This window comes from Conger conger, chromosome 6 (genome assembly GCF_963514075.1).
Source record: "Conger conger chromosome 6, fConCon1.1, whole genome shotgun sequence".
Classification (NCBI taxonomy): Eukaryota; Metazoa; Chordata; class Actinopteri; order Anguilliformes; family Congridae; genus Conger; species Conger conger.
In genome coordinates, this window is record NC_083765.1 from 30,066,201 (window position 1) to 30,093,391 (window position 27,191).

The following is a 27,191-nucleotide window of genomic DNA, read 5'->3' on the forward strand; positions in this document are numbered from 1 at the left end:
CTTGGCCTTTGTTCTGGTTTGTGCGCGCGGGGGTTTGCCGCAAGTCTCTGTAAATTGGCTTTGGCTGGCGGTGCAAAAGACCGCAACCGTCAGCGATTCGAGAAGGAGGGCAGAAAGATGTAGCACAAAGGGGCATGTTTGAACTCTCGCTCAACAATTAAAATCCCTTTCATATTTTTAGCACCATGTCCGACTGCGCTGATTTGACGTGTGCGAGCAGTGAATGTAGGAAAGGGGGAGGGGCGGGGCATTCTGTTGTTTTTGACTCAAATTACAAGGGGAGTTTTGACTGTTTTTACTGTTTAAGGTTTATTTCTCATACTTCTCATATTTCTCTATGATAATCATGTGCACTTACAGGTATAGTAGACCTAACCTAAACAATAAAGACATTTTTTAATGTGGTGTCAAAGTGTTTTATAAACGGTGAGACACAGATCAGTTGAGTTAGTTCTCCCCTTGCAGTGATCAGTGGTGAGCTTTTGTTTCCTAAGTTGCTTTCCATGGAAACCCCAACAGGTTTCTGGGTTTTATTACGGAAGTCCCGATGAAAAGTCCAGTCTTAGGATTTGTAGTCGTTATGATGCATGTTTGAGTCAACATTTCCTAATATGGCTGTTGCAATTGAATGCGGGGGGTGTTTGTTGTTGGGCTCTTTGTGTGATTCACCATCAGCTGTGATTTAACAATAATTTATGTAGACAAATCATGCAGAGAGTGACAAGGTCAAAGCCAAAGAAGATTGCTCAGGAGGATTGCTTGCCTGGTGCAGGCGCCAGAATCACATTTGCACGTGGGGACGAACGTGATGTCGTTTTAAAGGGGCAGAGGGAGGGCGCAGATCAGGACCCTCTCCCAGGCCCGTGTGGGCCCATGTGAGTGGCTGCAGTAATGGTCACTGGAGCCCTACCACCATGCGATGGAAGATTACTGGAATGATGCAGAGCCCCCTTCCTCTGCCAGACTGTTACAGTTTTTTCTGCTGTGTGGGTGTAACCGTCTATGGGCTGTGCAAATAGATACATGTGTTTTTGAAATGGAGACAGGTGCATTTGAATACCCCCTCCAGCACATTAGTTAAGTCTTATTTGTGTTCAATCCTGTGTTTACATGAAGTTTCTCACATTGACCAGTGGCCATCTATTAGGTAAGAGAATGGCTTGCCTAGTAGGCCACCTGGCCAACTGGACCCAAGCAACGAGTCCCTTGCCGGAGATGACGGACCAGCGGCCGTTGTTGACCTCCTCGGTGCAAACAAGGAGCAAGATGGAGATGGCTAAATTTCATGCCGCATGTTGACATAATCCAGGGCTGCAGGCCAACCCTGTTCCTGGACATCTACCGTCCTGTAGGTTTTCACTCCAATCCTAACAAAGCACACCAATAGATCTTGTTGAGCTGCTAATTGGTAGAATCAGGTGTGGCAAAAGTACAATTGGAATGAAACCTACAGGACGGTGGATATCCAAGAACATGGTTGGGCAGCTCTGGTTTAGCCCCTGACACAGAAGTACTGGAGAGCACGGAGACGAACCACCTCTGTTGTCTGAGGTTCGGTTTTCTGTGGAAATGATGTGGATTTGTCCTTAACCTCCACCCCCCTGCCCACAGAACACCACACTTGTCCTCCTCCACACACCCGGGCCAGAGTAAACCCCGAGAAACAAAGCACGTTTCGCAGCTTTTGTTTCCTTCTAGTTCCTCTTCCCCGTTTTGGTACCTCACAGAATTTGCTGGCTTTCTTCACAGGAGCACCACTAGGTGACAGGTCGAGCGACTGCGGCGATTGTTTCCGCGTTTAACGGTCTGCTCTCGAGGAGCGTTCAGCTCCTGTATCGCGTGGCTGGAAGCCATTTCCTGTGCAGCGAGTTATCGGTCGGCCCTCACACGGGAGACTGCACGCTGTGGCTACAGTGTAAGGAAATGACCGCAGTCCCACAGGCTAACACTACAGAAAAGAAATGAACCCCACATTTATCAACTAGTAAAGGTAGACCTTCTTGCAATTCCGTACAACAACAGTGCTGCTGAGCCTTTCATTTGACTGTTAAATTTCCAGGAACGAATGGCAAATGATAAAACCCAAGAGATATGCGCTGGAAAGAACCTATGCCTTCAGGCTTTATGCCACTGATGGTGTTTTTGCACTGTGTGCAATGTTGTGTTATGTCACTGTCCTTGGCTGGGATCATGTCACACAAAGTTCTTGGCTTGTTTTGTTATTGAAATGGTGTGTGCGTGTGTGTGCATGCATGTGTGGAAGCTGTATTCAAAGTGCTAATTGAGCGTGCGGGTTTGAATGAGCCAGACGGCATGAAGAGAAAACAAGCGTTTGAGATTAATTTTGTGGAGGGGACATCCGCTTCCCCTCCGACGCTGTTTGCACAAGCCTTGGAGTGGCCACCCTTCTGTGTCTGCTGTGCTCGAGTGTGCATGTGTGTATGCACGGTTCTGCCCCACTGCTTCATCAGAGCTGGCTGTATAAACACCAAGGCCACCCTGCTTGTGCGGAGGACACTACAGACAGATTTCCTCAGTTCCAGCTGCTCCAGAAATCCCCCACCCCCACCCCCCCGATCAGCCAGTGTCTGAGGAACATCACTCACAACATCAGCTCTGAAATAAACTGAAACTGAAACTGCCGGCTCAAATTCTCAGTGAATCCTCTGCCAGCTTGCAAATTATTCTACTTACTCTTCTTCTTATTCTACATTGTCCGTGTCCTCTGGTGGGTAAGCTGAAATTGATAATGGTCCCCATCTGCAAGTTCCAAAATGCTGTCTGCCTCCCGCAGGGCCTGTTCCTCTGCATACTTTGTGCTGCCGGGTCTTAGCCATAGTGCCATTAGATCAAGCTCAGGCCTGTTGGTGCCAGTCTTTTATCTTTTTCCTGCCCTCTGCTCCACGCCAATGGAAACATGCCAGACCAGAGCATGAAGAGGCCTTGACTTCCCATGCTTCTTCCCATGGTGGACTTCCTTGCCCGTTTACTTCAGCTCGAACACTGCAGCATTGCAGAGGACACGGCCACAGCCGTTAGCACAATGGCGTCTGTGTGGATGGTCATTCTCAGCGCTGAGGCTGGGGGGGATCTGTGATTGGGCTTTTCATTGGTAGGTTTAGCTGGGGTCTTGGGCACAAATTCCAGACTGATTTCTCCAGTACTTCCTACTCTGTTGGTTTACATTCATTATTAGGCCTTAATGGGAGAGCTGTGATTTTTAGGAAAATTCAATCTGCAAGTGACTGCTCTTAATGGCGTCATTGTTGTTTGTCCTTAACCTTGAGATTCTGTGCTTTCTCTTGATGTATGTAACCAATGAATGGAACTCTCTGTCTTTCATCAACCTTGAAGATCAAAATTCTTCATTTTCTGGCTGTTTTAGGCTTTCACCTTAATTTTGAAGAATATCTTGCCTTTCATGATCTGCATGTCTTAATGGCAAATTCACAGTAAAAATATTGTTTTTGATCTTTTAAATACAAGATGTCAAAGTGAAAGTAACACTGGAGTTGTTTGGAAGCTAGCCAGCTGGTCCCTGTTCACCAGTCACAAACAACCACATCAGCAGCGTTTGTGGCTACAGGTTAATGTATTTGCTTTCATGGTCTGTATGTCTTACTGTCAGGAGTAAATGTTTAAAATATAATTTTAAAGGGTTTATACATAAGATGATAAGTTATAGCCCCAGAGTTTTGTTAGTCTCCCAGCCTCACCTAACCCTTAACTGGTTATTTTGGGGTCAATATGATTGATTTTCATAGAGCAGGTCACATGATGCATGATCCCTCATGAAATACAGGCAAGGACTTCCAACACCTAATAATGTCAGTTTTACACAGTGTTGAGGCCTCAAGTCTAGTCAAGCAAGACCAATGTTTGTTGTGTTAAAGCAGTGGTTCCTAACCCTTTTCCTGGAAATCTACCATCCTGTAGGCTTTCATTTCAATTCTAATCTCACATCTGATTCTACTCTGCAGCTGAGCGAGATCCCTATTTGTTGAATGAGGTGTGCTTTTGTAAGGGTGGCAGTGTAAACCTACAGGATGGAAGATCTCCAGGAACAGGTTTGGGGCCCACTGTGTTACAGGATACTGTTGAGGACACTACCTTGTGGAACTGGTCTGGCACCACTACACTGGTGTCCTCTGTGATTACTGAGGCCATCGACCCCGTGGAGGGGAGCTGTCACTCCTGAAGAGCAGACGGGCTGCCTGACGCCAGCGACGACGTCAGCCCGTCTGAGACCTTTCAACCCTGTCAGGCTTATTGTGGCCGGTTTCTTCAGTTTTGTGGGTTTTTGGTTTCTCCAGAGTCTGTGTCCTTTCAGCGGGTGCTAAAGAAGCGAACGCTCTTCATTCAGCCATCAAATGAATGGATGCGCCGAATAGAAGGGTGCCTGAGAATGTTTGATGTCAGGAACAGGCCATTCAGCCCGTTTAAGCCAAGGAAAAGCAGACATCCTCCGGGCTCTCGGCGTCACTTTCATCCTGTCAAACAGTGCGTTTTTCATTCACAAAGCCCTGAAAGATGTCCACCAGCCTGTGGGTGAGCTGCCAGCGCACGCAAACGCCCGTGGCGCCACGATGGAAGGCTTTTCATCGCGCAGCTGTAAACTTAGCAGTGTCCGGTGCACAATATCCCAGCGAGAGGTAGCCTTCCCTAAGAACCTTCCAGACCAAAGAGCAGGAAACCGCAGCCAGAACCCGAAAGCCCCTCGCTCCTGCTGAATCGCGTCCTGCCACGGCGCTGAATGGACTGCCCTCCTGCCATTGGAGAGCGAGAAAAGCTCGACCTGTCCGTCCATTTGTTTTCTCCCCTCCCCCCGCGGATCTACCCCATCAAAGGCGCCCTGTGGGTTTTTCTCAGAGCGCTGAAAGCGGAGGGGGAGGGCGGGTTTGGCTCTGCTTGGTGGAGACCCTTCCCCTCGTGGTTGTTTACCGTCGCGGGATACAGTTACTGTGACGACCTGGTGTTTCACAGCTGCTCCTGCTCAGCGAATCCTGATACAGAGCATGGGGCGACTCGAGAGGGCACTGCTGCTGCAAAACACAACGACAGGCCGTACCCAGATAGCACCAAACCCCTTTTCACCCCCAACCCGATCTCTCCTCTCCATTGCAGTATCCATTGCGTAATTTGATTTAAAACATTCAATTTCAAAACCGCAATCCAAAGGGTCATTGGATTTAAATGGTATTTACATACATTAAGCAGCAGTTTACATTGTGTTTGGTTAATGGAGTTAATCAAAGCACTTCTCTGATTATGGAAAAGTAAGCCCGTGTTTCTGTCACTCGCCACCTGGTTTTTGTGCCATTTAGGATATGCTATTTCAATAAGTAGCAGCTCTGCCCTCATTTTATCCGGACTGGAGTGAACCAGTTAAGTTTATTGCTGAGACCTCAAAGCTGGCTGGCAGTTTGTGCCTTTTCAAAAGTGCTGAGTAATCTCTACTGCACAGAAGCGTGATACTGGGAACTATAAAAGTGCGACACCGAGAGAAAGTTAATGACATCCCAAGGCATTACAATGCACTGATGTTACGGAACATAGTCCTGGTGTATCACACCTACATGAATTGGAGCAGAGAAAGGCATGATGGGATACTGCAGTGTGCATTAGCTTGTGATATCATTTTACAGATTATAGACCAGGGTCTGTTCACTGCAACTTGGAATTCTTTTTACAAAAAGCCATTTCACTTTTTATATCACACCTTACTTTCAGCACTGTACATTTCTGCAATTTCTCATGGAAATACGCTTTTTCTTGACTTTATTTGTGGAGTGAACAAAAGACCCACATCCTGTCCATCAAGTCTAATGACAGTTCTGTTTTTGGATCTTCTGTTCACATGTTGAAAGTTTGGTGTTAGATTCAGTTTGATTAACATCTCTGGTCTGGGTTTTTATTTTGAGCTGGTGTGCCTTTAAAAGGGCACTGTTGAAAACTGTCCTGCCCTGCTAAGAGGCACTCATCTGTTTTTGACATGTGGTTCCTTTAAAATAAAGAAAATATTTTTGTCCCACACACCTCTCCTGTGTGTTCTGTGTGCACAGAAAGCACTGCTTAATTATGCTGCCAGCCTTGCAGCTTTGCCGTTTGAGCTGACCACAGACCTGAACCTTTCCCAAGCTCGATGGAAAGGCTATTTCCCTGCAATGCAAATTCAATTTCATTTAAAGGGCACCTATACATGTAGGAGAATCAGGAACTGCAAAATGCAGTGACTTGCAAACACTGTTTGGAACCGCAATGTAGTGGCTCCTGTAAGTTGATTTGGGTATGTTTTGTTTTACCATGTTTCTTTGGTTTAACGTAATTGAAACCTTCCTTTAAATTGTCAATAAAAAGTCAAGTAATTTCCAATTAGGAAAGCAGATTGTGGAAAAGTAAGTCTTGAGGTGACTGCACGATAAGGATGGCTTTCACTATTGATTTCCCTGCAAAGTCAGCATAGCTCACTAGAAGACCCCACCAGTAATTTGATTGTGTGCAGAAAACGGATTCAGCTCTCTCTCTCCCTCTCCCTCTCCCTCTCCCTCTCTCTCTCTCTCTCTCTCTCTCTCTCTCTCTCTCTCTCATGAATTCAATGATTCACTCTGATTCAGTCTGAGGTCATGGGCTTTGGTCTGCAAATTCTAAGAAAATATATTCTTCGGAAGAATGTATGAAATTAGAGTTTCTCGGTGGGGAAAGCTATTTAAAGTTTGGACATCCTAAACTTTTGTAACCTGAGTCTTTAAAACTGGTTGGCACTGCCCATTGGATGCTGGCTGAAGGGGTGGAGCTGCAGGCCTGGAGGGCAAAGGTTATTGGCAGCACAACAAGATGACCCGAGACTTGCCCCTGCCAATGTGGCGGACAGCTAGCCGAGCTCTAACCCCTGTCAAGTACCGCCCCCCTGACCTTTGCCCCATGCCACGTGTTCTTCCCCGGAGGTGCGTGGGAGGCAGGGGGCTGCACGTCCAGCCGGGGCTGTGGGAGTCACCGGACACCCGGAAACTGACAGCCGGAGATGCCTGGGAGTGAATAGAGGGGAGAGGCTGGCGCACAGCCACAGTTCTCTGGCTGCTCTGTGTCCAGTAGTCACTATGGAAACCCTCCTAAATGAGCTTTAGCATTAGCGTGAACATTAGCATAAGCGTGGGCGGATGAGACGAGAAGGCCACAGGACGCAGTGCTCTCAGTGGCCGGCTAGGCAGGGCTTTAATGTGAACGGCGCTGCTGTGTGGAATCTGAATGCGGGTTTGGTGTTTCTGTCCTGTGATGAGCTGAAAATGAATGGGTACATCATTTTGAATTCAGCAGTCTCGGTGTAGTAGTAGTAATAGTGATTCATTACTTAATATGTTACTTTATTTTAACGAAATGCAAAGACTTCACTGTGGCATTTAATTTTTTGTTTGTAAATCTCAAATTTGCTCTTTTGTAGTGACACAGTAATGCAGAAAACAAAATAATGAACATACTAAAATCTATTGTCACTTTTGCCCAGTACTGTATGTCAAACAGCTGGCAAGTGGAAAGATTTTACAGAATAACAGTACTTATTTTAATCAATTGGCTAACTCCTGCTAATCTCTCACGCCCCCCTCTCCTTCCCTCCCTCTTTTTCTCCCTCCCTCCTTCCCTCCCTTTCTCTGTCCCTCGCTCTCTCCTTCCCTTCCACAGCATATCCATGAGCTCAGACTTCCAGCACTACAGTTTCAGAATGCCGAATATAGGGTTTCAGAACCTGCCCCTCAATATCTACATCGTGGTGTTTGGAACGGCCATATTCGTCTTCATCTTGAGCCTGCTCTTCTGCTGCTACCTCATTAGGTAAGACCTCCAAAGTCAATCCGAAATGTACACTTTCAAACCAAGACGCATGTTAGGCATTTATTTTACATGTTTTTTATGCCACATGGCCTTTTCTGATATTTTTTACATTTTATTTTATTTCCAATGCCTCCCGCTTCTTAATATGTATACTTAGCCGGTTAGTGTAAATATGTAACATTTGTGAGTCTAAGCACTCCTCCATGATTGACTTCAGAAACTCACTTCAGATGGATGGTTGCCATTTCATTAAATAGGACCGTGTGCCAGTTTGAGGAGCAGATGCACTTTCACTCATCTTAAATGACCACTGTTGGTAAAAATTCAGTCTGTTTATAAAACAGTGTTTCTTTGGAGGGAAATTGGACACTGCCTGTCCACTGTTGGGGTTCAAAGATCAGCACAGTGACTGCTGAAGTAGATGCAGACGTTGCTATTCCCAGAGATGTGGAAGTTGAGTTTCCATGGTTTTGCTGCTGAAATAATATGTGCGTATTCCAAATGTCTTTTTGTCTGGGTGCTTCTGATCACAGTAGACTGATCACCAGTCAATGCCATATGCTTAGATGGTGTGGTTATCCAGGTGGTATAATGTAAAAAATTCCTGCCTCCATGGCATGGCAGAGACGTATTAAAGCTGTGGCTGAGGATGCAGGGATTGGATCATTTTGATTATTGCAATGGATTTGCAAGGAAATATTTTATATGATGACGTTATTTCAGTTTGTGTTAATATGTCCAATTATTGTTGGTCCCCTGAAATTGGGGGGACTATGTATAATGTATATCACCAAATATGGATATAAAACCCTCAAATTAAAGCTGATGGTCTGCGCTTTAACCACATAGTGATTGTTCTATAAAGAATGTATGTAGTAAAACTGACTGGGGAACTTTAGTGGTTTGGTGGAGTCTAGTGCAGTCTAGCGCAGTAAGCCTTAGTTTGGTGCAGTCTGGCACTGTTCAGTACAGTCTGCCAGTCTGGTAAATTTGAGTGCAGTCCACAGTCTTGAAAGGAAGCAGTCCAGCCTTCCTAGAAATACTCATCGGATGAACTGCATTCTGGGAGCTTTCCAGGATGAACAATTAATCTCGCCCCCGTGCAGTCCCACAAATTAAAGTGCAGCCAAAACAATGATGGATCTTCCCTTCACAGCAATTGCTTGTGCTGAAAGGTTTTAGCTGGACAAATCTGACCCAAACCCGACCATCCATCCATCCATCCTATGTGACAGCTGTGTTTTTACTAGAAACAGTATGGACCGGTTTCACAGATAAAGATTTCGCTTAGTCGTCCCGGACTACTGTAAATTCAGTTTTGTATGGTGAATCTCCATTCAAAATAGAATTTCGTCGGATAAGGCTTAATCTGTGTCTGGGAAACTATACGTTTTATATGAACTTGAATAAAAAATAACGTTCAGCAAAGTCGACCAGAGTATGGCGCCGCCACACACTGGCGGTGTAGCATTCCTTGCGATTAGGTAGCAGCACATTAAAATATCTTCTGCTGACCACTGAAAGCTTATGCAATGTGTGTATGTGTCTTTCTATTGCCATTTTAACAGATGCTATCATGAGGTATCGCCATGGTGCTCTTCACTGGCTTTGAAGGTTGCTTGATTTGTTGTGTAGTTCATTAAGCTGATAGTACAGTAATGCTCGTTTTGCAGTTGGGTATTTCAGCTTTGCTGTGCGGTAATGCAACCATTCCATCTGCCACATTATTGTAGAAGGTTTGCAGATGTAGGCCTATATTGTACCAGGTTTATCTGCTTCTTAATGAAAAGGCTTAGCCATCTGAAGTGAGTTTTATTTTTAATGCAATGCATACAGGCCTTTGGTTCTGGGTTAACCACATCAACCGGTTATTTTATTATGTTTTCCTATTCTCACTATTTCAATAAAATAAATTTTATACATGGAAAAAAAGAAAAAAAGATCATTATAGAAAATCTGATTGAATCCTCAGCAACTTAACGCTTTTTACATATGTGGCAATTTTTATGCCTTTTATTTTGCGCTACTGCCGTTTGTTTTTTATTGTGGTGCTGCTGTGTGTTGAACATTAACAAAGGTTTTCCACAGAGGGTTAAAAGGTTTCACAGCACAGTTTGGAGAAGGTAATACCGTTACTGACTTGATAATCTGAGAAATCCACCTTTCAAAAGCATCTTTGCCACACATAAGTTGACAGAAACAGCTGGAAATGAGTAATAAACCAGGTTGTATTTTTATGTTTCGAAATAGTCCTTTTCCCCCTCAGTCAAATTGCTTTACTTGTAACAAGAATCTGACTGTTAGCAACTGCACAACCTTGTTATAGCATAACGCTTGTTAAGGATAAGACTGTGTGGGCAGCTGTGTGTAGTAGCCATTCACGTCCAGATAAAGCACATAGAAGGGGAATGCACTGGCACAATGGCTTTGTGATGACTCTTATGTAAGAGCTTCCACCAGTAACGCTATTGGTCAGCGTCTGTGAGAGAGCATGCAGAGCTTAAACACTGGCAAACCACCATCATGTCCTACTCCCCCCTCTATCTGTCAACAAACTGCATTCTCCTTGTTTTAGAGGCACCTGGGGCTGTTCTCAAGTAAATATAATATGTCATTTAAAAGTAGTCGTGTTAAAATGATTGATGTTAGTCAGCAGATCAATAATGAGCCAGCTTTGCTGCAAAGCAAGTTCAATAATGAAAACATTTTTTTAAATGATTTGAACCCGTTTTTATTCCAAATAATGTGCGTGTGTGACTGACATTTATTTTTAAATAAACACTTCTCCTTCCATATAAAATAGCAAGTTGTTTGAAGTAAATTTGAAGTGATACAGAACCAATTATAAGGAAACGGTTAGCAGATTTGGAAAGTGAAACTTTCCCAAGCAAACAGGCCCAAAGCAGTCTAATAGATAGTAACGGCTCTGTATGACATTAAAAGGGTTCATTCATTGTGGATATGTGAGGAAAATGGCTAATTCTATTCAGAACAAACAAGTGGTTTGTTACATTACACAAGCAACTTCAACCAGACACCATCTGTGTGTACAGTATTTAGGGATTTCACTGAATTGTGGGCGAGGTCAATAGGCTTTTGAAAATCAAACAGAGGTAGATTGCTGATGAAGGGATTTTTGGTTTTTAAGACAACAACCCTAGGTGCTTTTAAAAGTCAGGGCACTATCGTGCGATGCAAGGAATTTTGAGTGTTCTGTTGGCACATTGGCAGCCTCCCTTGATCCAGACTACCTTTTCCTGTGGACAGACAGTCCTTTCCAGTTCCCTGCTCTGCCTAGTGTTGCCAGCCCTGGCACCGGCTCGCTATAGAAATAACGTGCAATTGTAGCATCTCTTACCAAAGACAGTGAGAACCAGCTGCTGTCAATCAAACCCAAGCTACCCAGCGGGGGAGTTGGTAAGTCCATTTCAGATTTATTCAATATCCGACCTGTTTTGGGTTTGCCGCCCAGTCCCACAAATTGTGTGAAAGAAGCGCAGTGTCTTACTATACAAAGGTGGTCAGATTACCAAGTCACTGATGTACAAAAGATCATATTGAGCTGAACTCTGAGAAGCTTTTAAAGATGCAGTCTCTCTCCTGCTACATTGGCCAACTAATGCATTGTTAACCAGCCAGTTCTGCCTCACTAAGTCACAGCCAATGCAGTTTCTTCATTCCCAAAGTCTTGTTCTTCTGCCACATGCAGGCTTCATTTTACCTGGGTCATTTTAGTCATCCAGTAGTCTCTCCATGTGAGGAGTAAGCTTTAGTCTTCTTGGCAATATTACATGGAACGCAGAACCTAATTCTTCAACAAATTCCTCACCAAATGGGACAACCTTGTTATGTGAGCCTCGTCTCTCTTTTATGTGCTGCTGTTAACTTCTGAAATTAAGATAGGCTTTTTGAAAGCAGTTAGCTTGGATTGGCCATGCGTTAGTGCGTTGAAGGGGCGTTGAGGAGTGCGTACAGGGCGAGGGAGTCGCGCTCTGGAGCAGACCCGTGAACAGCCTCCCTGTTTACCTCCAGTAAAGTTTGACGGGAGGAGCTGAAGTGTGGCCCAGCTAGGCGGCTCGCCGCGGCTCCCTCCGCTGTGTTTGCCCTCGGACCCAACACACACTCGCAAAGTACTCCCAGGGCTCGCCCGCACATTCCGAGAGAGGACGCCATTTGTCACAGTCACGATAGAAAGTCCTTGTCCCATTCCAAAAATGTTTTTTCTTTTATTACGCATTTCTTAAAACAAAGGAATGTAAAATGTAAAAATGACCCAGAATTAAACGGGGAGGCTCTCCGCTCCTGACTGTGTGACAGATTGAGCAGAGCTGATTGGCTCATTGCCCCCGACACTGGAATGGCCACCATTTCCCCAACATGCCCTGACAAGGGAGTTTCTGCACCTTTACATGCTGGTCTCTTTCAGAATGTCAGTGTCTCTCCTAGACTGTGCTGCCTGTTTTACAGATCCCACCCTCTCTGCTCCGAGAGGTTAAGATTACTTGTTATGGAGGTAAATCTCAAGCCATGTTTCTCTCTCTATCTCTATCTCTATCTCTATCTCTATCTCTATCTCTATCTCTATCTCTCTCTCTCTCTCTCTCACATTTTGTTTTGTTTGTTGCGTCTTTGCATTGATTTCTGCAAAAGGAACTTGGTCCAAGATATAACAAACCACACTACTGGTGTCATATGTCGGCCATGTTTATCTTTCTCTCATAATAATACCCGCAGATATGCGATATGCATTTGTATTCTATTGTTTGTTTGTTTTGATTTTATTCTTTTTTAGCGGTTTTCTGTTTATCTATTTGAGGTACATGTCTGTCTGGGCCTGATGAACAAAGTTAATGTCTCTTGGCTTAATGTAACATAGCTAACCAGCTAGCTATAACATTTTAACAAAAACATAAGGGTTTATAATGAAGTATTGCAGCCTGCTTAACACTTTCAGCAAAATGCAATGTTAAGCAGGCTGCTTAATACTGCAGCCTGATTCTTGTTGTGCGCATGTCAATTCACAACTCTACATAGCTGATTAACTAGGGATTTGTAATAGCTTTCCACAGTTCCACAGCTTTCCACATGCAAACATGCTCTTCCTCCCTCACACCTACATTGAGACAGTACCCTAGGGGTACTGTCACGAGAATAACAAACTTCCTGTTACCTGGTGATGGTTGGCTGCCTTTAACTGGGATGACCGTTAATCTGTAAAGGGTTTTGTGTGAAGTTTGCCGTGCCCCCCTCCATTTTCCAGGGGAGTGAACCTTTCTCAGCCTGCGATTGGCTGAATCAAGGCTACAGTAGATTGGGCCCATCAGCAGAAATGGTGGCCACAGGCTGCTGCGGCTGTGGTTGCATGCGCAAGGGGAACGGCTGCTAATGAACAGTTATCAAGTGCCATTGCTTACATAGCAAAATGTCTTGTAGTACTGAAGGGGGGGCGGCGGTTATCCTTCAACAATTGCAATTCTGCATCCATTTTTAGCAATGGCATAGGGAATCACTAGACAAGGGCTGCCCAGTCCTGTAGATCTACCATCCTGTAGGTTTTCACTCCAACCCTTACATCTTATATCTTGTTGAGCTGAGTTAGAACAGAATTGGGCAGTCCTGTGCTAGACGCTCTGAATTAAAACGATTTGAAACAAAATGAGTTGAATATACAAAGATTCAATGTCCAGACAGTCTTCGGTCTCAGTCTGTTCAGTTTACCGTATGTCTTCTGTAAGACCATAAGGGTAGATGTTCATAAACGGTGTGCTCAAGTTGAAGGCAGCCAACTCATGGGGTCCCCTGTTGGGCCAGTGAGGTTATTAGTCTTTTATATATTTATATATTTATATATATATATATATATATATATATATATATATATATATATATTTATGATATTATTATATACATAATTAGGATGATGCATATATACAGCATATAGGGTATATACAAAAAAACAAACAAAAAATTGATAGATTCCACATTTCCAACTGGTTTCTGTTTCATCACCCAGGATATCACCCAGTTGAACGGTGCCTCTATCACAGTTTATTGAAAGTAGTTTGTAAGCTAAGACTTAACAAAATAGTCTCTGCAAATAGTCTGTCACAGATTACCTTTAATTGCAAATTGTACTCCAACTGGCTTTTCTTGATATTTAGTAATGTCTGCTTTGTTGGTATTTAATTAATTAGAAATTATTGTTTACAATATATATATATATATATATATATATTTTTTTTTTAATGTATTTAAAACTACAGTCAATTTCTTGTTTCAGGTTTTACATTTTTTGGAAGTGTGTTTTGGTTTGTTGTGTACTAAAAAAACGAGTCTCCTCTTGGTTGCCCTTCAGGTTACGGCATCAGGCCCACAAGGAGCTCTACGCCTACAAGCAGGTACGTTTATTTTAGTATACACATTTATTGTTTATTTCTGAGTCGCGAGAGCACGTTCCCTGTCCCGTATTCAGCTTCGACTGCCTACACCACGCCCAGTTGGCTTTCCTAAAACCGCTCTGTTCCTTGACTTGAGCCCTTGTTTTGCTCCAGGGTTACGTAACCTGCGGTTAGTTTCTTAATTCAGTCCTTTAATGAGGAGGCCTTGGTAGGCTTATCACCTCTGAAATAGCCTGGGGAGCATCTGCTGTTTCCCCCCTCTCCCCCCAGGAGCTAATTAGAGAGCCAGCAAAGGGACGTTTCCAGATGCTGTGAGTGGCTGTATGGTGGCTTAAACCCTGAACGGTCCTCTTGTAATGCCTCCTGCTGGCCCCAAAGCACTGAAGCATTCACTTCAACAGGCTTCTCCGTTTCTCCGTCTGGTGTCTGTCTGTCTCCCAGACATATTCCCAGCATGTGGGTCAGCCCCAGGCGCAGACACAGTTCAGTGGCAAATTGATTTTTAGGAATATCTTTTTGTGAAGCTTTAAAAATGTTTTTTACCTTTTGAATTGTTTATAATTATTCCACATACTACTACCTTAGCTCTGGCCTCTCCAAGTATGAGGTGAATTTTGTAAACATAGATTTCTGTTATGTCTAATCATGCCTTATTGTCTTTGTTTTTGTTTTTTTAGGTTATACAGAAGGAAAAGGTCAAAGAACTAAATCTGCATGAGGTGAGCAAACCTTCATGTCTTGAGTTTAACAGCTTTTTCTTCTATCTGAAAATCACCTTGCGTAACGCAGTATTAGTGCGACACACTGCAGTGGTGTTTTTCCTTTGTCAGTAAGGTTTATTCGTATAGCACCTTTGTATTGACTGTTTGTCCAACCTGGGTTCCTCGAGCCTTCTGCCCACGTTCCCATTGATGGCAAAAGAGTCCCTGCAAACCTTGAAAATGGCGGGGGCGGGGCAGGGTTTGAGAGGGTGTTGCATAATCCCACTCGGGGGGGTCAAGCCTGCAGCCCAGCCCTCAGAGCATGTGTAGTGCTCTAGTTCCCCTTTATAGTTAACATTCAGTCCGTCCCTGTGAGGTGGCTACCCGCTTTAACTTTGGCGTTTGGTGGGGGTGCGCCTCTCATGACAACACGTACGTGCCAGGAAAAGGGGCGTGGGGGCGCCTGGTTCCTGATTACAGGGCCGGTTGGCATTTTGTAATCAGGGAAAGGGATTGTTTCAGCGAGGAGGGAAAACAGAGCCGCAACCAGCGGAGTGCAGAGCCGACCCCGAACACAACTGCTGTATTGTTAGCCAGAGGAATGTCAACCTCTGGAGCCGTCCATCTTTAACCCTTTGTAGAGGTTTTTACAATGTTTGTTTCCCCCCCAAGTCGTCGTTCTAGATCTCCATTGCTTTCAACCATGATTGATTATCAGCATTAGAGTGTTCAGTCAAGAACATTTTAATTGCATCTGTTATCTTGCACCTGAAAGGCGTGGAAGTGAACTTGCCCCTTTAAACGAACCAGACATTTCACATTTAATCAGACGCCCTGGTGCCATTTTACAAACCTCAGACTGACAGTTCTCTCTTACTGGGATCTTCCCCTCTCTGCCCTAATGGGAAGCCATGGTCATGCAGATGAGAGATGAGCAACTCTGTGGAAGTTCTGTAGTTGAGTAACCACAGAAAGGGGTCTGTTTGTCCGGTCTGGATTACAAGAAGCCGCTTCCTGTTTGACAGCGCAGATGAAGATCAAGTCCCTGTGCGTTTTATCTTTCCGCCACGCGTCAACTGGACCTGACCTACTTCAGGGGGCATCAGAAACTGGGCGCATTTTTACGTGTCCCCTCTAATGAAGCGCTCGCAGGGAGTGCCAGGACGCTGGACGTGACCATCAGAACGTCCAGCTGTACAGGCACGTGGCGCCTGGGGAACTGCAACTGTCCACTCTGAGTAAACAAGCACTGTGCACTGTACAGCACAGAGTTAATGCCTACTGTCAATGTTCCTTTAATGATTCAGCCCTCAAAGTCAAATAAGCCCCTTTTAAGGCAAATACGGCCATTTTGAACATCTTTTTTTATTCGTCTTTATTCTGTTTGTCTTTGTAAATTAATGAGGAATGGTGACCTGAACGAGAGAGGTGTGTGTGTGTGTGTGTGGTATGTGTGTGTGTGAGAGAAATCGCGAGAGTTGCAGCAGTGAGCACACATAGCCTTGAGCTCTAGCTGACCGAAGCGCACACACATACACGCGTGCACACACACACACACACACACACACTCACACTCACACTCACTCACATACTCACACTCACACTCACTCACATACTCACTCACATACTCACACTCACACACACACACACACACACAGTGACTTTATCGCATGGCCCGCTGGGCCCCCTCATCCCAGTGCTGTAAAGCGTGGGCCACAGGACGCACTGCCCTTCATGCCTCAGCCTGCTCGTAGCGCCGCCGGTCCAAGGCTGTTAATGGAGAGTCCTTTATTTCATAAAGCTCTGGGCTGCAGGCATAGGCACACATTTCTCCTATCTGGTAGCCTCACCCTTCTGAATTCAGCAGTTTTATTGTTTATTGTTAGATCTTTCCCCTACAACAGAGGACTCATTGAAATGAAACTCTGGAGTGATTGGTAGGTGCAGGAAATTCCATAGACCTGGGGACCCCGTTTCATCTCTCAGTTTCACAGAAGCTTCTCATCCTGGGTACTGTGGTTATAGTCAGGCTTCGAACCCATGCCCTTCTGAGGGTTCCGAACCACTTCCCCTCTCATTCTTTTCAGAAAGTAAAGGATAACTCCTCCTGTTCAGCGCACTCTGCAGCCATCATACACATACTGTAGCTGTCTTGTATTTGTACTGTCACAGTGACCCAGGACAAATTATGGTAGATCCTAAAAGATGTGTTTTGCTAAATTGTTCATTTACTGTAAGATGACATGAAATGAAACTGAAACTTGAAACTGAAACAAAAATTTGTACTGTCATAGTGATCCAGGATAGGCGGAGTAGCCTTGTGACTAAAAACAACAGTGCCCTATGGGCGGATGTGTGTCGCCTGGCGCAGTGACACTAGCATGAACAAGGGACAGGGTCAGTCATATGAGTGTGGCCGGAGGGGCTGCAGTGAGGCTGTTGAGGAAAGCTTTCACTCTCCAGGTTTGCTGAGGGCAGGCCCAGCGTAACGAGCAGGGCCCGGTGCAGTGCAGTACTCCATTGTGGCTCGAGCACTGCGCTGAGAAGACAATGGTGCAGAGGGGCCTCTCTCTCTGGGCCAGGAGCTGGAGCCCCGCCGCCCGGCCCCGTCCCCGTCCCGTGACTTTCGGGGTCAGCACTTTGCCGCTTTGTCCTTTGCTTGGCTTTTTGTGTCAGGAAAACGCTGGCCTGGATAACTGTGACCCGTTTCCCTCCTAACTGTTCCACTTTTCCACAGCCGGTGGCCAGCTGTGCAATGATGATGTCACAGCCGGCTGAAACGGGTCACCTGGCTTCTAATTTATATATGGGAAATTGTATAAATAGCATTTTAGCATAAGGATTGTGCGCTGTATGTTAATTTCCAGGGAATAATAGAGCTGATGATACATGTTATCATCTGGGAAAGATGACTCGAAATGAGACCTGCGGTCACTCAACCAAATTCACTTGAACAATCAAGAGACTGTTGAGCTGTGTGCACAAATGTTGTGTGTGTGTGTTGGTGGTTATGTGGTTTAGGTCAGTTTACCTGAGAGTGTACTAATGCAGTGAGGGCTGTGGGCATTCTGAGGACAGGCCCTCAAACTCCCTCTGGATTTCTTTGTTTGATGTTCTTATGTGCTGAAAACAAAGTGAGGCCTTTAAAGAAAAGAACACAGTCCCTACAGTCAAATATGGTGGAGGTTCCAGGATGTTTTGCTGCCTCTGGCACTGGACTCCTTGACTGTGTGCATGGCATCATGAAATCTGAAGACTACCAAAGAATTTTGGAGCGCAATGTAGGGCCCAGTGTCAGAAAGCTGGGTCTCCGTCACAGGTCATGGGTCTTCCAGCAGGACAATGACCCAAAGCACACTTCAAAGCACTCAGAAATGGTTTGAGGGAAAGCACTGGAGAGTGGCCAGCAATGAGTCCAGATCTGAATCCCATAGAACATCTGTGGAGAGATCTCAAAAAAGCAGTTTGGAGAAGGCACCCTTCAAATCTGAGTGACCTGGAGCAGTTGGAAAATGAAGAGTGGTCCAAAATTCCAGTAGAGAGGTGTAGGAAACTCATTGATGGTTACAGGAAGCGATTGTTTTCAGTTATTTTTTCTAAAGGCTGTGCTACCAAATATTAAGTTGAGGGTGCCATTACTTTTGTCCGGCCCTTTTTTGATTTAGGTGTAAAATTATATCTGATTTGGATTTTTGTCTATTCTTTTTTGTGTTTTTTCATTGCAAGCCAAACAAATAAAGATATTAAAACCAAAACATTTGTAATTGCAACAATTTTCTGGGAGAAACTGAGCATTATCTGACAGAATTGCAATACTGCCAATTGCCAATAATTGCCAATACTTTTGTCCATGACTGTAGTTTACCTGTGGGGGAAATTTAGCCTGTCATTGAGTTTACCTGTACCTATAGGACAGGGTCAGTCACATAGTTTACCTGTGGGGGAATTTTAGCCTGTCATTGAGTTGACCTGTATGACAATGTCCGCCTACCAGAGTTGACCTACCAATGGAAAATTACAGGCTGCCTATTTAGATTACAGTCTGAGTGACGGAGAATCTCATATACACTGGCCTCATTCTGGTCTGTCCTGCTTCACACCACCCCTTTAGACCTGGTGTTCACACTGTGGTGGAGTTAGAGCTGACCAGCCAGGTGCTGATTTCAGAGCCTCTTGCTTTATCATCACTATGGCTGAAAGACTGGCTCCCAGCAGACACCCTGCTGTGGAGACATGCGTGCCCTAACGCATCCAGTGCCACTCCCTAACCCCCGAACTGGCAACCGGTTGCCAACGAGCTGCACTTGCCAACACAGTTTAGAGGCAACAAAAACGGGTGGGTAGCGGCTGAGGCATGCCAGTACACGTCCCGCTGGCACTGCGCCCAGGTACAGACTAACGGTCTGACAATGGGTTTATCATTTTATGGGCTGCCGTGCTGATAGCAGTAGTTGGTGTAGTATTAAGTGCACGCATATCTCTGAATGGGAGGGGAGAACCGATCAGTGGACAGCACCGATAACGGTTCAGATCAGTGCCGCACCAAGAGAAACGGCAACGCCAACATTACAAACATGTAACGGTCACATAGAGAGTACCAGCGTGGGGAGGTACTTCAGTTAGTTAAGTTATACTCATTCAGTCATTTAGGGCCTTCAGTCAGCAGTTGGCAGAAGGGACCGGAATTGTATGGTATAAAGAGATGGGCTGGAGGGAACAAATCATCTAAACCTGGTCAGCCAACACCCCCTGCTCTTTAGCACAACACAAAGCTGCAAGAGCAGCTTTCACTCTGGCACGATTCAAGGACCGCCGCCCATATTCAATGAAACCACATTCAACATGGAAAGTTTTTTGGCTTTCAGAGTGAGCACAGTGTCCAGCTGACAGCGTAGACCAGGACCCTCCCGCCTTTACTCTGGTCTGTATCAGCCAGCCAGGACAAAACTCTCACCGATTCAAGAGCGCAAAGCTGTCGAGCATGTTGCACTGGGCGGTGACGGGGTCATTTGAATCCAGGACAGGGGGGCAGGGGGGAGTCTCTTAGAGGGGGGTTGGGTTGGAGGGGGGTCTGCCTCTGTTATGTAATTCACATTTAGATGACTCCTAACACCCCGCACTCCAGAATGTTCTTGGTGTTACATCACCGTTTAATAACACACAAACGGTGGACTACTTTAGTTCCTCTGTGTTCTGTTACACATGTTAATCTCTCTCCCTGCCTCTCTTTCAACTGTTGCTACACACTGTGCAGGCATGTGTCATGAAAAGGTCCCTTTTCTTGACGTTTTTTTTTTTTTTTTTACTTCAACATAGATCCGAGAAAAACATTTGTGTTTGCATTACCTCAGGGAGGAATGTGGTTGTATCGCTTGCTCTGAATTGGAGCTGTGAAGCTGACACTCTCAAACCACTGTGGAATGCTGGGTAACGGGAAGGGTTTACAGAACACAGCTGTCCCTTCCACATTAAGAGAAAAAGAGAAGTTGGTAACGGATAATGAGAAGGTTTACTGTGCAGTGCGTCTTAGTGTGTGGGAGCCCTGTTTTTTTTGAGAACCTGGTGTTTCAGGGAGGGCTTTGAGGGGCGTCCCTGCGGGCTATGCTAGCTTCTCTCACTCTCAAGTTCCAGTGTGGGCCTACAGTTCCAGCATTTAACACACTACTTGCAGCCAATCAGAAGTCCTGATGCAGGACTCGTGGGAAATGTAAGCAATCAGAAGTACATTCCTGATACACAGACTGGTGGAGCACAGCCACTTGAATCTCATAAGTGGAGGTGTTATTTCTCCTGTTCTGTTTCGCACTAAGGAGAGAATTGATTTCTCTCTCTCTGTGCACGACACTTGGACATTCCGTTCTCATAAATTATTTTTGGAATTATAGCATCTGCGAGAAATAATTACGCTGTGGAATAATTTGTCTGCGCTGTGGAATATCTTTGTGCTGTGTGTATGTCCGTCCATGCAGGCAGAGTAAATGAGGCGTGTCGTTGTCTCTGCAGATATGTGCGGTGTGCCTGGAGGAGTTCAAACAGAAAGATGAGCTGGGGATATGTCCATGCAAACATGCCTTTCACAGGAAGTAAGTATCGCGCCAAGCCACAGTGCATGTATGCGTTTCGTAGTTTCAGGGGAATGTGCAACACACTAATTACATATTATCAATTGCATTAATGTTCTGTGCCAAATGTAGCTGTACAGCGGATTATCATCCGTTGGCGCTTGTTTACAGTGAAAGCCAGCTACCACCACTAATGATAACTTCAGCGATAACAACATGCCTTAATTGTTCTCCAACGCCCACACCTAAGAATGTTTTTGTTGTATGCCAGTCAGTGCACACTTCCTGCAGTGCTTGGTTAGGCTCATTGTCATTGGAGATGCACTCAGAATTCAATCTGCGCTTCAGCCAAATGATGTGTCTTCATCTTTCTGGCCCGTTTTTATTGATATTATTATCATGTAGACACTTCAATTCATTTGAATTGGAACAATTTTATAATGTTATTGCTCTTGTTATGGTTATTGTTCCCAGGGGAAGCAGACATAGTTGTGATATGTCGGAGGGCTATGTTTTTTGCCACTCAAAACCATTACCATCTCATCTGTAGTCCATTTAAGTGTGACATATCACACATGTTGTTTTGCTAATGGATGATAGTGCTTTGGAAATGGCTTCCATTAAGACAGTAATTGCTGTACTTTGTGTGCATTAACACATGATAATCTGTACTAGTAACCAGTCAAGTGCTGCCAACTTGTTTTGGTTTTAAGAGACTGAGCTGGTGGTGGACAAGGGATTTAAAAACATACTGTACTGTATTAGTGAGCTGCGGGATTCTGCGCCGGTCATACAACATCTGCAGGGGGAAGTTCTATACGGAGTGAGAGAAATTTCTAGAACTGCCTCTTTGGGCAGCACCTGTTTGAGAGAGCTTTTATCACAGCAGGGAGTGACATTTAAAAGCAACTGGGGTCATTTTGTGTGATTGTTCTTTGATGTAGGCCCAGAATTGAACACAGGCCTGCATTTCCCGGTGTTTGCAGTAGATTGATTGATGTTTAGAGTTGATAAAAATCACCTGGTCATGTGTGTGGTGCCAGCGTCTGTCAAAATAAGAAGCACAGTGGTTGAGCGACAAGCATAAGTTAGGAGAAGGAGATGAAGCGAGCGCATCACGGTGACATCACTGCGTTTTCCCAGCTTCCCCGCAGGCCCTCTCAGCCAGATATAGCCCCAGCTCGTGAATTATTTAACAGCACATGACACACAGTCCACAGGCCTGAACTCTGAACACCTGCACAGCGCTCGGCCACAAACCCGGAAGTGCGTTCAGGATCACACGGGTCCCCAGTCAGATTCCTCACACTCGGGTTAATTGTGCTGTGACATGTCGCTAACTCTGCTCTGTCACTGCGCTGTCCGCACCTAGCAGGGAATCTATTTCAACTCCTGTAGTTCAAGGCCCATCACTCCCCCGCCCCCACCTTCCTACACACACAGCCTGGTATAGTTTTATGGCACACAGCAGGGATGTGATAATGCATATCACTCAATAACAGTGTTTTATACTGGTCAACATCCTCAGTGTGCTGTTCAGATAACCTCCGTCTCTCCCTCCCTCCCTCTCTATCTCTCCTCGGACAGGTGCCTCATTAAGTGGCTGGAGGTGCGGAAGGTGTGTCCGCTCTGTAACATGCCCGTCCTGCAGTTGGCCCAGCAGCAGGGCGGCTCGGAGGCTCAGGAGCCCACACAGCAGCCCCTGCCCGGGGTGGAGAACCTGGTGTAGCGCCCCCCGCAGGGCACTGCCTTACCTCGCCCCTGTACAGGTACACATGTAAATGGCAAGGACAAGGAGGACTGACGTCACTATGCAGAGACCAACGACACGTTCATCTGCAACTTCACTTTTCTCTGCCTCGGTAAGGAGTTTGTTTTATTTTGTGGACACTGAAGAAGAAACCGTTATCTCGTCGGCCAAACTGGGGTCAAACCTGACTTTCACAACCAAAGCACTTTTTTTTCTAGGGTTACCAGCACAAGAGAAAAAAACTGAACTGACTAAAAAGCAAACAAACAACAAAACATTTGAACACAAATGGCTGCATTTTCTTTTTTATGTAACAAAAAAAAAATTTTTTAACCAGCACTTTACAAGGACTCTTAAACCTAACTGCTTGTGAAGGTAGTAGCAAGGTCATATTTTGTATTTTATCATTAACTTTATTTGAGTTTCTTGTGTATAGCACCACGTTGCTTTCATTTTAACAGCAGAAGATGTTTAAAGCGGTGTAAAAGGGACAGCAGCGTTTCCCGGATGGAACACAAAGCGGTGACATGTTTATCTGAGGAGTGGAGATGGAGAGCCCCTGGTTTTGTGGCTTGGTATTTTTGCAGACTGAGCAGGAGCTGGTTTGGGTGAAAAGAGAAGGTTCTGGATGCTCTGCAGCCTGTATCCCACTAATGTGAATGTGAGTGATGTGGAGAGGTGATGTGGAAGTCCCTGCAGACCCCTCAGACTCTTCACTCGTGCCCTGATTCTCTCTCTCGCTCTGAGCCTCACTTTCATGCTCACTGGGAACTTCTCAGTTTTTCCCAGTGACATGTTGTGTCACGCTAATAGCTGCATCTGGAAGTGTCTGTGCTGTAACTGGGAAAAGTGTGATCATCTGAAGTAAAAATGCAACAATGCCGTGGGAGAGCCAACGTGCCACAGTGCAGTTTTCACATCCTGGGATTTCCTCATCAGCAGACTCGTATCGCTCTTAGTCATCTCTCCCCCGGGCTACCCTTCGCGTTATGTAATCGCATAGGCTAAATATACATTACGGCACCAAAACCAAATTGATGCCTGGTCTCCTGTGCCTCACGTGCCTGAGGTCTGCTCTGATCTGTGTCATGGTTTATGTGCGGATCAGCACGAGTGCATAAACTACCTCCACTTATGCAGACCACCTCCTCCGTCTGAACGTCACGCAGGAAGTCGAGGAACCTGACACTGATGGAGCTGCAGCCAATAAGGAGCTCTCCGTCTGTTACATAACTCTGTGAAACCCCTTGGGCGTTGTTCGTATCGCTTTGTGGGGGAAAGGTTGTTGACTAAATGCTTGATGAAGAACCCTTGGCGAACCATATTTTGCATTTGCAAACACAAGAAAAAACTTTTCATAGATTTGAGACTTTCACCTAAAGGTGTGGGAAGAGACTCGCATTGAAATAGTTTTCCCCGTTGTAAAATATAAAAGACTAAACCCATAGTAATATATGTAATATGTAATAATATATCTCTAATCCAAACAATTGTGGCCATTGGCTCTGACACCGACTCATTGACATTGCTGTGTAAGATACCAGCCTAAAAGTGCACGTCTAACTCCCAAATCATTGTTGCATTTTATGATCGAAATGTATCTACAGTACTTACTTGCTGAGGTCATGCCATAAAAGCTCTGTTTGAAGGAAATTCTTCAGATTTTTCTGGCAAACTCCCTGCTTGAGGAGTCCGCCTATCTTGTCTCTTACGCCAGCTCCAGTTGTGACACTATGCAAAGCAACAAATGTGTATCTGTTTGTTTCCACTTATGTAGTATCACATATCTTGTCAGAAACTGGTGTGATCTTACAGCATGATTATGACCTGAAAAAGGTCAGTCCTACTTTGAAAGACTTGGGGTTTTGAGTTTTTTTTGGCACTACAATGGCACTGTAGGAATGCTCTGCACAAAATAACAGACAAAAGAGGCTGTGTGCGGTTTACCAGTTTGGATTTGTTCACATTTATAAAATTCAAAAGTTAAGCTCTGGCCTTGACCTGACATTCCAGTACAGCATATCCGCACATCATTACCGTGATGCAAAGACTCCCGCTAGACCCTATTCACCCTCCAGTAACACACAGGTTTTAATGGTTTTGGGCCCATTGGCCACAGCGCCCAGCGCGCAAACGTATAGCTTGCGTGAGAGGGAAATACGGCCGCGGTCAGCAGCTTTCAGAATGGACCCTTTTTAAAACCTTATTCTGGCTCTTTCGTTTGGCCTGGGAGCGGTGGGTTTTCTAACCCCCAGCCCTTTGTCCCCCCCACTCCCCAATGTAGCACCGCTCAAAAAGAGCTGCGTGATGGGCTTGAAACCTGCAAAGGTGCACGTGCGTGCATGAGGCAGAGGTGGAGAGGGATTATTGTGTGATAGAGTTAGGCTGGTGTAATTCCTATGGCACTGGAGCAGTCTACTCTGTTAGCAGCAGGGTGCAGGCAGGGCAAACGGAGGGAGCCTCAGCCATTTTATGTCACTGATCGAAAACAGACAGTGAAGAATGGCGTTCACATAAACGCCTCACTGAGGTAATGGGGGAGCACAGCTCCTAGCCAGCATTGTACGAGAGCTCCTGTTCAAGTTCTGGAGAAGACTGGAAGCCATCACATCACCAGTATGTGAAGTAAAGGACGCACCAGTGTGACTTGTTGGTGCCAATTCAGACCGGTAACATGGATCAGCTTTTCCACTGTAGGTCTGCATTGGCTTTGGCCTCACCTAGGAAATCCACCTTTAAATGTTGTTGTTCTTTGAAAGGTAAACAGGCCAAGAGCTCATTCCAAAGGGCCCCACAGCTCGCCCCAACGAACGTTGTATGAAAGAGCTTGTGTGTCCGTCCCTGCAGAACGACCCTTCACCTTAATGCAAGCACAGTTCTGTCATCCTGAACTTTGACACAGCGGTCCTTAACAGCCACGGATGTTTTTCTTACAATACACTTTTACCTTTGAGAATGTATGGAGTTTTTTTTTTTTTTGGGGAGATGCAGAAGTGGAATGATTTTGTTAATGTGAAACTGTGATGTGTGACCGCTCCTGCCACCGTCACAGTAAACTTGTATGGATGTATTTCTCAGTATTATTAGGCTACATGGGGTGGCACTTAATGCTGGGGGCAGGGAAATCCCTGTTTGTAACCCTTCCACAAATGAGCACCCACTGTCCTGTATCACCCTTTCGGAGCAGAAGGCACAATCTCTTTGAGAACCTTTATGTTTTATTGTAGTTCTAGTATCCCGTGAGTAGTCTGCCTTTTGTTCTGTCCTGAGAAGTCTCCGTTACCAATTTGTGTCACTCAAAGTATATCCCTTGTGTTCAAGTGTGCCCCACCACCGTGTGAAATTCCCATATGTGCACTGCACACTACATGAGCCAATTTTACCAAACACCTGGGAATGCTGTTTTAATGATTGAGATGGGATCTTTACCTAGAAAGAGAACAACATTTTGTATTTTATTTATTTCTAAAAATAATATTATAATAATTAAAATTATTTAATAATAAATGGTGAGTTTATTATCCCCCCCCCCCCCCCAACCCTTTCTTAATAGGCTGACACAGCTCTCACAGGGTGAAACCACGGTACTGGGGGAACTGCTGTTACCTGGCCGGTGGCCCATTAGTACCGGGTCAGAGCTCATGTTTTAATCCCAACCAAGACAACGCTGTGACATAAGAGTCCATTTGGGTTATGTAATACTGTACCAGACCTTTCGTAGCCGAGGGCTCTATTGTTTAAGCATCAAGATTCTGGGCTCAGTTTTTCAGGCCTTAGATATGGTGTCCTCTATTTACCACACCTTCAGCATGTTGTTACTGTTTGTCATGTTTTCACTACACACACTGTCCTGAGCAGAGAGCTCCCTTCCCTCCCCAACAACCCTGTGCTAACACTGATAATATATGTCGAGCTCACAGACATGTTTGTAAACTAAGAATTCTGCAGCAGAATATTTTTGGAGACTTGCTGTACAGTATTTGTAAGCTCTATTTTTGTATATTTAATTGCTATTTTGAAAAATGAGAATTTTTTTTTTTTTTGCTAATTTCTTCTTTTATTCATTTCAATAAACTGTTGCATGTGATTGACTTGAAATGTAAATAAAAATACCAAGTTTTGGAATTAAGAGCTATCTCAGTTTCCTCCTTTGCATGGATGGGGAGTGCATGTGTTGCAGATACGTAATGTTTTCATATTTAAAGTATTAAACAAATGTTTAGATCACCTATAGTAGTTCCTATAGTATTTCACAATAAGCAAGTTACTTGAACCACTGAGTTTGGAAGAGCAATATTTATTCAAAGATACAAATGCACAATGCATATTTTGAACAGGTGGACAGGCTGTGTTACAGGACCTACCTGTTTTGAGTCTTTTGTCTAAACTGAAGCAGTATACATTTAAACACATTCAAACAATTCCTGCCTACGAATTTAATAAAAAGTAAATC

The 27,191-nt window shown here is 44.9% G+C and overlaps 1 protein-coding gene across 2 annotated transcripts in view; it reads left to right on the forward strand.

Moving 5' to 3' along the window:
• Positions 1-26,867, forward strand: part of rnf24 (ring finger protein 24) — a 33,079-nt gene extending 6,212 nt beyond the window's left edge. For both annotated transcript variants that reach the window (XM_061244825.1, XM_061244826.1), the window contains exons 2-6: positions 7,678-7,827; positions 14,183-14,225; positions 14,903-14,944; positions 20,930-21,009; positions 22,576-26,867. In XM_061244825.1, the coding sequence (XP_061100809.1) occupies positions 7,685-7,827; positions 14,183-14,225; positions 14,903-14,944; positions 20,930-21,009; positions 22,576-22,717 (450 nt within the window). In that variant the 5' untranslated portion in view covers positions 7,678-7,684 and the 3' untranslated portion in view covers positions 22,718-26,867. The remainder of the gene's footprint in view (positions 1-7,677; positions 7,828-14,182; positions 14,226-14,902; positions 14,945-20,929; positions 21,010-22,575) is intronic.
• The last annotated feature ends 324 nt before the right edge of the window (positions 26,868-27,191 follow it).